Here is an 8,753-nt window from a genome sequence, read left to right as displayed (position 1 = left end):
CCTCCTCTTCTGTTCCAATGTGAAGACACTGGGAATGGCATTTCTGGCTCCATGTTTCTTGAGAGCTATGGAGTTTTTCTGAAGGCTGGTTGGGGAAGTTCTGGGGCCTACAGGGCCCACCCCATTTGAGTACCAGGGGAAAGGAAATGACCAAGTCACCTATGGCAGATTTGGGGACCTGTAGTGGAACCCCAGCTCCTCCTGTCAAAAGGAGCCTTCTTTGAAGGAGGGAACAACTTGTGAACGAGGACTGCCTCAAAGCAGGGGAGAAAAGCAGGGTCTCCAGAAAGGGTTTTGGAAGTTTCTGGAAAACCAGTTTGGAACCACAGAGTAGGGAACTTAAGACTCATTAAGTTTATTTCACCTATAGATGGTGTTGAGTTTATCATCTTTTTTATCTCTCTCCTCTTGCCATCTCCTTTAAAAGATAGTCCCTTAAAGTTGGAGGAGCAACATAAAGCCTGAGACTTACATGAATCCATCAAGTTTCCTAAATCTTTGATCCACCTGGAATATGTTATTTGGAAGGAGTGAAAAAAGAAGCAGGCTTCATGTCTCCCCCAACACCCTGCTACTCATTTTCCTCAAACTTTATATTGATCTATTAAGCCTTCCCCTTATATTGATTAATTAAGACTCCCTTAACATATACTAGAGTCCCATATGTTTATGGGTCTTAACACTTAAACACTCTGCTTTATTCTCTTACTATTTGTATATTTCATCTTTGTTAAAAATCTTTTTAAATTATCCTAGCCCCATAATACATTTCAATGTTTTATTCCATGATTTCCTTTTTTTCCCATATGTCCTATATTCTCCCCTCCCATCTTCCCTGATTCCTCCAAAATGTCCCTTTGTTTTTTTAATTGAAATTGCATTGCATTGAAATTATAGATGAAAGTGTGATGAACTGACATTTTCAGAATATCCAACCTTCTTATCCAAGCACCAGTTAGATCTTTGCATTTTTCTGGACCCTGTGCATAAAATGGTCTTAGAAAGGGTTAATGAAGAGGCTAGAAGCTTTTTGGGGAAGGGACCAAAAGCATCCTCCTTCAGAGTCAGTGTGTAGGGAGCTGTGACTTCCTTCCAAGAGGACAGCGGTATCTCCCACCTTCACCTGTGCAGGCAGGGTAGCGGGTGGAGGGAGAAGTCCAGGAATTGCAACCTACCAGGATATATTTTTGGTTCGCCATCAAGAGCACCTTGTTAGGGTCCCTGCTCCTTGCTCCACATGCCACACATATACACAGGGTTGGAAGGCCCAGGGGCCAGTCTGGCTGGGCAGGGAGATGGCACGGTCCATCTCAGGGTGATGGGTGGTGTGACAGGGCCCTAGACCCCCTTGCCCCAGGAACCAGATAGGACAGCAGGGAACATGGTGGCTTGTGCTTATGTCTTTATTGTTTCAGTTCAGAGCCCCTGCAGCAGGAGGGGCAAGGCGTGGGGAGGTGGCGCCCTCCTGCCAGCCTGAGCCCTCTCTGCCTCTTTCCTCTCCTCTCCTCTCTAGCATCTCACCCTCTCTCTCTCCTTCTGCATCTCCTGCTCCCACATCCAGCACCTTCGGGGGTTCCCTCTTGCAGCCCCTGCTTCCTGAGCCCACCCTGGGCTAGGGAAAGGGAAGGCAGGGAGCATGGCCAGGCTCAGGCCCTCGGACTCCACAGGGGCTAGTACCTTGGTCTCTGCCTAGCTTGCTGACGAGGCTGCCCTTTCTCTCTCTGACCCAAGCTGAGGGATGGGGGTCCATGGGGCTCTGTCCTGACACTTTGGGGTCCATATGCCCTGCTCTGGGGCCATTTCCAAAGCAGAGGCTAGAGCCTGAGGTCACAGAGGTGAGAGGGTAGGGTCACTGCTCCAGCTGGCTCCATTCGACCCTAGGGCCAGGCTCACCCACTTCCAACAGCTAGGACTCATGATGGGGTCCACAGAGGCAGCTGGGGTGCTCCCTGGGGCTGGGCGGGATGGGAACCAGGAAGAGTGGCCAGTGAGGAAGGGTCAGAGGTTGTGAGGGAGAAAGGTGGCTGGGTGTGGCTCCCAGGATGGAAGGAGACTGGCTTCAGGAAGCGGTGAGGAGGGGGCCAGGATGTTGTCTGAGGGACTCTGGCTTTAGAGCACCTCATGCTGCTGCTGTGTAGCCTCACTGACGACCTGGGCAGAAAAAGAAGCCCAGTCCAGCTCACGTCTGACCAAGAGGAGTCTCAGCCCCATGCACCCCACCACTGTGCGGCTACTGCTTGCCCCAAGTCGGGGTCCTGGACCAGCTCAGCTGGTAGAAGATACCTGGCTGGCAGTCCCCCAGTACCCCGCAGTCTCTATCAAGAATGAGGGGCCAGAGAATCCACTCACCTCCCCATCCCTGGTCTCAATGGTCTTGATCATCACTGTCTTCTTGGTGTGCACCTCAGAACCCCTTTGTTCAGGGCTGGTTTCTGTAATAGATCCACCTCATACTCAGCCTGATCAAGCCCAGACCTGGGCTGGGCCAGACTGGTCTCCTACGTCTGGCCACAGCACCCAAAGTCCTGCGAGACTCCCCAAGATGGGCTTTTTACTTCTAGACATTAGCACCTGTCCTTCAGGTTCAGCACCCAAAAGTTCAGCACCCAGAGGTGACCCTACAAACCTTGGGGACAAGTCTCACGGTTGAGACGCGCTTAGGAGTCAACAGATTGTACCACGTGGGCTGGTTTTGGAGGGTTGGGGACCCCTGAGGCCCAGGCTGCCACATTCATGTTCCCAACGACTCCTAGCTTCCTCTCCACCCTGGACTCCAAGAAAACCCTACATGAGCTTGTGTCCTGGGACTCTCCTCCTCCAAGATCATTAGAATTCCCAAAGCCCAGTCTGGAGGCACCCTTTTGGAGGACCCAGCCCTCTTTAGGACAAGATGAGCAGTTTGATGTCTTAATGAAAGTGAGTCAGAACAGGACTCAGTCATGATACATCACGCTGAATCACTGCCCTGCTGGGTCTCAGTTTCCTCAATGTGAAATGATGATAATGATACTTTTTCTATTGTGGCTACAGAGCTATTTATTTGAAAAGGGATTACGTGATTTTAAATGCAAGACTGAGACTTGTCTGTATAAACAACTAACTGAAAAGTGAGGTTCTGAGTTTTATAGGAGGGTCAAATTTGGGTCCTTGGTATCATGATTTGGTGTTCCTAAGTCTCCTTAGCAAGCAACTAGCCTGTGATGAACGTTTTAACTCGGTGGAGCAGGGCGTGTATTTTTTCCTGATGGAAATGAACATCGAAGATATAGAGGTTTGATCTAGGAAAGGAGAAGCTGCCAAGGACTCCGACTTGCTTTCCTAATGTATCATTAGAGCGTGTTTTTCTGCTCTCTGGGGTTAGAAAGCCATTCGATCTGCATATTACTGATGTCAGGATGGCAGAATGCCTTAAGAGCTCGTTCTTTTCATTGTTTTGGCTTTGCTAGATTTGGCTTCATTTTTTCAAACACGAATCCAACATCTTGCTCCAGTAAACTGGAGGTGCTCAATAAACAGAGAGCACTTGGCAGACAGACATGGGCAGTGAATTCCTTCTGGCTGGAGGGTGAGACACCCCTGGTACTTCCAGAGTTTGGGATTCAGAAAAGAGACAGTTTCCAGAGGCTGAATTCTTCAGAAAGTGCAAGGGACATGGTCAATATAATACAAGACGACCTGGTCCAATAACCGCCCCCGTCTCTCGCAGACAGTACTTCATCTGCTTCTACCTAAGCACTCCCCACCTATCCTGGGCAGGCCTCTTTCTTTCCCTAGCCTGGCTCCAGCCCCAGGGTTTCAACCTCCCCTCCTGGTGGGCTTGGGCAGTATCCAAGCTGGACTCCTGCCCCTATGTCCCTACCTCCACCTCCTACCACACACTCACCTCGGAAGTTGAGAGCCGAGAAGGTCTGGATAGGGAGATTGATCCTAAAAGGAGAGAGACCAAGTCCCCAAAGGATTAAGGAACTCTCATTCTCCTCCCATCTCTCCTTGCAGCCACCCATCAAGGCACACCCCGACCTTCCTTAAACACCATCCTCAGCTGTCCCAGGCCCACTGATCCCAGCCCTCCCACTTCCCACACGGGGTCCAAAGCCAAACTCTAGCTGTCCCAGGAATTGTCCCTTCTAGAAAGATCACCCATTCCGACCCTGACCTGCTAGCATGACACCCCACCCCTCTGCACCCTCCAGTTCACCAGCATTTCCTACTTGCTCCTGGCACTGAAGGAGGTATAAAGAGCAGCTATGACATCACTGTGTGTGCCCACCCTCCAGACAGGCCAGTTCCAGGAGCTGACCATTTATGCCTGCTGCTGGGAAGAGGCAACGCAGCTAGCTACCTTAAAAGGTCATGTGTGACGACATTACTGTATAAAACCTGAAACCTCTCTTTATGTGTAAGTCCATATCTAAACATGTTTGCCATCTTTTTTTAACTTCTCATATTATTTTTATGAGTATTACTGGGTACCATTTTTTGGAAGTAATTGATCTGTTTTAAATTAAAGCTGAATTTATATATGGTGTAATGGACAGATCACGAGTGTACAATTCAGAGTGTTGATTAATGTCTATATCCATGTAGCCACCAGTCCAACTGCAGATATGGATCATCTATCACCCCAAAGACTCCCTCATGTCCCTCCCAGTTGAATATTGTTTTCTATGTCTAGAGGGCGGTTGCTTCGAGCACATCCTCTGAGCCTTTTCCTTCGAGCATGTGCATGTATGCTTGTGTGCACGCGTACGTGTGCGCACTCGTTGCTTCAGTCCTTCTTTTAGCCTACCCATGTGCAAGGCTTTCTGTCTTTTCCTCTGTCTCATTTGTCTCCATCTGCCCCCTCCCTTTCGTCCTCAATTCCCTGTTCTGCTTTCATCTCTCCCTTGACTGGCAGTAATATTTTATTACTGATTGCAAAATATGATTTTATGCTGCTTGGTTCTTAATTCTAAAGGAGGATAAGGGAATACTTACTTTTCTCTTTTTATAAAAACTGTTAATTACATCACTTTTTACCCTGGCAGCCTCAATTAGTTCTCTGCAATGAGCAGAAAGGTGGCCTCACGTATAAATTTACTTCTAGGTCTTATTGAGGGGATCTGGAGCTCCCTGGGGGCAGAACTGGGTTCTCCACAGCAACCTGCCCCCGCCTCTGCCTTGCTCCTCACCGGCTCTCCTCGCCCTCCAGCAGCTTCCGGTAGGTGGCAATCTCCACATCCAGGGCCATCTTCACATTGAGTAGGTCCTGGTACTCGCGCAGGTGGCGGGCCATCTCATCCTTGAGGTGCCGGATCTCCTCTTCCAGGCGTGCGATGTTGTCCTGGTAGCCGCTGGCCTCGCTGGCAAAGCGGTCCTCCAGCTCTCGCATCTGTCTCATTAGGGAATCGTTCTGCAGGGGTGAGGAGAGCCCAGGTCAAGGGTAAGCTCAGAGTATGTTCAGGAAGGAGGACACTAGGGTCCAGGTTGGAAAGAGACACAGACTTGGTGCTGGGCAGTAACTCCAGAGAGTCATGTTCAAGAGTTGTCAAAGCCTTCTTAACCAGGAAACCCTGAACTCAAATGAAATCTTACATAGACAGTCATTGGATAAGTCTCCCCTACACAAGGAGATGCCCCTAGGAACCATCTGAATCCTCAGTGTCCAATTGGGGATCCACCCATCTGGTTTTACCCCTGCTGTAGACTTGAGGAGATGGAGGCCCAGAGAGGGTCAGTAATAGGTCATGGTCACAAAGCAAAGGTGTGAGCTATAGAAAAGGGCTGGGTTTGTGAAAGTAGGTGGAGACTCACAGTGCCTTTGAGGGCATCGATCTCACAGGTGTAGGACTGGATCTGGTGTCGGTATTCCATCATCTCCTGCTTGGCTTGGCGCAGTGCATCATTGTTCTTGTTGGCTGCCTGGGTCAGGTCGGACACCTGAGGGCAGAGAGAGGGTCCCTGAGACAAGCAGGAGCAAGATGCAAATAGGGTGGGCAAGGAAGCATGTCACTCTGGGTTCACCCTCCTTCATGGATGTGGCTACAAGCAGCACCTCCAAACTGGGATTGAGGGGACAGAGGCACCTGAGTTCCCAGGCCAGGCCACCCACCTTGGACTTGTACCACTCTTCAGCTTCAGAGATGTTCTTAGCCGCGATGGTCTCATACTGAGCCCGGATGTCCCTGAGGGCAGCTGTGAGGTCTGGCTTGGACATGTCCATCTCCACCTGGACCTGCTGTTCCTGAAGCTGGGCCTGCAGCTCACGGATCTCCTGCAGGTTGTGGTTGGGCTTCAGTCCCCCAGAGCACCCTGGCACCCCCATTCCCAGCTGCTTTTCACCATGGCCCAAGGACCCTGAGTACCTCTTCGTGTACTTTCTTAAGGAACGCAATTTCTTCGTTGAGAGATTCGATTCTGCGCTCCAGGTCAATGCGGGTTAGAGTGGCTGCATCTACATCCTGGGAGAGGTCAAGCAACAAGGGTCAGTGATAACCCAGGTGGGGCAGAGGGACACCCAGGAGAGAGAGAAGTGGAAGACTGTTGGATGACCAGAGGGCTTACCGCTCTGAAGGCAGCCAGATTGTTCTCTGCTTCTTCTTTCAGCTGGATCTCTTCCTGCAGCCTGACCAAGACAGACAGAAGGACAGACAGTTACAGGGATAGAGTTGGCAGTACTGAAAGATCAGGGAGTGGATTCAGGACAGAGGGAGAAGGCCTGGCTGATGGGTAGAAACAAGAGGCCCAGAAAGGGAGTGGCAGAGGCCCCGCCTACCCAGGGAGGGGACAGGAAGTGGCCCAATCTCTGTCCTGTAGCCACACCCTTGAAGTCTATGTTCCCCCAGACTGTGACCTCCCTGGGGTTAGAAACTGTGACTATTTTATTCACCTCTGGGTTCCTGGTTCTCAGTCCAAGCCTGGCCCATGTAACTGCTTGATTAATATTTGTGACTTTGGTGGCAGGAGGGTGACTACTCACTTGGAATATCAGAAGCAAGACCCATGAATATACTCAGCCTTTTCATACTGGACGTTGGCAGAGCCTACTAGCTAGTGCTCTGGACCTTTTCCAGAACCAGGGCCTCCTGCTCACTCTCCCCTCTACTTCAGCTTAACCTTGTGATGCCACAGCTTCAGGGAGGCCCGGGAGTCAAGCTCCCCTCTCTCTGCTCCTCCCCTCCCCAGGGCCTCATCACAGTTGAGCTGAGCCTGCCCAGCTTTCCCACCTCCCACCAACTTCCCCTTCCCGGACTCCCTGTTCTCCAGCCCTTCCTCAGCCATCTCTGCCCCACCACTCCAGCAGCTTAAGATTCCTTTTTAAGGCAGCTGCCCACAGAGTACCAGGCCTCTGTGGTCTCAGATTTCTCCCTCTTGATCTATCGCCCCCAAGAATTGCTGTGTAGAGGGGGAGCACATGCGAGAGACCTGGGGCTTAAGACACAGGGGCTGACCCTCTGTAGGCATTAGGTGGGAGCGGGTCCCTGGCCCAGAAAAGAGTGTGCTGACAGCGGAGCCCTGCCCGGGAAAAGAGGGTCTGGGGCCGGTGGGCCCTCACTTGGCTTTGAGCCGCTGCAGGTCGTCGATCAGATTGTCGCGCTCGACGTCGACGCGGGCTCGCTGGTTGGTGAGCACCTCCACCTGGCGCCGCAGCTCGCGCAGCTCCTCCTCGTAGAGCTCAGCGACTCGCGTCGGCTCGCGGCCTTTGAGCCGGTTCACCTCGGCGGCGAGCGCGGCGTTCTGCTGCTCCAGGAAGCGCACCTTCTCGATGTAGTTGGCGAAGCGGTCATTGAGCTCCTGCAGCTCCACCTTCTCGTTGGTGCGTGTGGTCAGGAACTCCTGGTTCACCGCGTCAGCCAGCGAGAAGTCCAGCAGCTCGCCTGCGCCATAGGAGGGCGCGCGGGTCGCCCCCAGCCGGCTGGCCCGCAGCGACCCCAGGCCCCCGGCCCCGCCCGACGTGCGCGACACCTGGTACACGCGGGACGTCACCGAGCTCGAGGAGCCCTTGGTGCCAAAGCCTGCGCGAGGGAACACCGGTGAGCTCAGCGGGGAGCCGAGCGAGAAGCCCGGGGCCCCGCCGAAGGTGCGGCGGTAGGAGGACACGCGCTGGCTGGACGAGTAGGCCTGGCTCATGGTGGCGGCGCGGGCGAGGCTGGGTCGGCGTGCGGAGGAGGCAGCGGGCGGACAGCCGGCTGGAGAGTGGATGCGGTGAGGGGAGACGGAGCCCCTAGCCGTCCGCACTATTTGTAGCCATCCTGACATCAGCCCCCGCCGCCCCTCCCCTGACAGCTGCAGGATCCCGCTGTCCTGCCAGGAAAGGGCGGCCGCTGGCCGTGGGGGCGGGGAGGCCAGCTCCCCCGTAGAGGCCTGCGCCCCCGAGCCGTGCGTGTGAGGGGTAGAGTAGCGTCGCAGAGAGGCCTGCCAACCGCTTCAGCAGGGTGACTTGCTCTTGCTCTTCTGCTACCCCAGGCGGGCCCCTTGCAGCCCCTAGGTGCCTGCCTTTGCCTAGGGGTGGTGATGGGGAGAACAAGCATTTAGTTTGAGGCTCCCCTTTTTACTTCAAGGAGAAACTTTAGGTCATTTGAATGAACAAGGCCTCTACCCAAGAAAGGTCCCAAATCACCTTATTTCTAAAGATTCTCTGGAGCTTGCAGAGGTTTGGAAGGATTCAGGCAAACACCAAGAGTTCACCAGCCAAACAGAGGGGGTCTCTAGGCAAGCAAGGAAAGTAGGAGGGTGCCTGGCCAGAGCTGGCCTGCCCATGTATGTCCCCTGGC

At 53.0% G+C, this 8,753-nt stretch overlaps 1 protein-coding gene across 1 annotated transcript; it reads right to left on the bottom strand.

Moving 5' to 3' along the window:
* Positions 1-1,387: 1,387 nt before the first annotated feature.
* On the bottom strand, positions 1,388-8,211 carry DES (desmin). The gene is made up of 9 exons (XM_079135131.1): positions 7,535-8,211; positions 6,544-6,604; positions 6,345-6,440; positions 6,092-6,253; positions 5,794-5,919; positions 5,172-5,392; positions 3,884-3,927; positions 2,350-2,432; positions 1,388-2,151 (listed from the first exon to the last, which is right to left on the bottom strand). The coding sequence occupies exons 1-9, from the start codon at positions 8,107-8,109 to the stop codon at positions 2,110-2,112; spliced, it is 1,410 nt and encodes a 469-aa protein (XP_078991257.1). The 5' UTR covers positions 8,110-8,211; the 3' UTR covers positions 1,388-2,109.
* Between the last annotated feature and the right edge of the window lie 542 nt (positions 8,212-8,753).

Source organism: Sciurus vulgaris, assembly GCF_902686455.1.
Source record: "Sciurus vulgaris genome assembly, chromosome: 3".
NCBI lineage: Eukaryota > Metazoa > Chordata > Mammalia > Rodentia > Sciuridae > Sciurus > Sciurus vulgaris.
This window is presented reverse-complemented; position numbering and strand designations above follow the sequence as displayed.

What these genes read in the sequence shown, in the direction of transcription:
- DES (XM_079135131.1), bottom strand. Translation starts at nt 8,109, where the DNA reads ATGAGCCAGGCCTACTCGTCCAGCCAGCGCGTGTCCTCCTACCGCCGC. An exon ending in TCGATGCCCTCAAAGGCACT is followed by an intron (nt 5,393 to 5,793) that starts GTGAGTCTCCAC and finishes TCACCCCTGCAG; the next exon opens with AACGATTCCCTAATGAGACA. An exon ending in CTCGGCTCTCAACTTCCGAG is followed by an intron (nt 2,433 to 3,883) that starts GTGAGTGTGTGG and finishes GATCTATTACAG; the next exon opens with AAACCAGCCCTGAACAAAGG.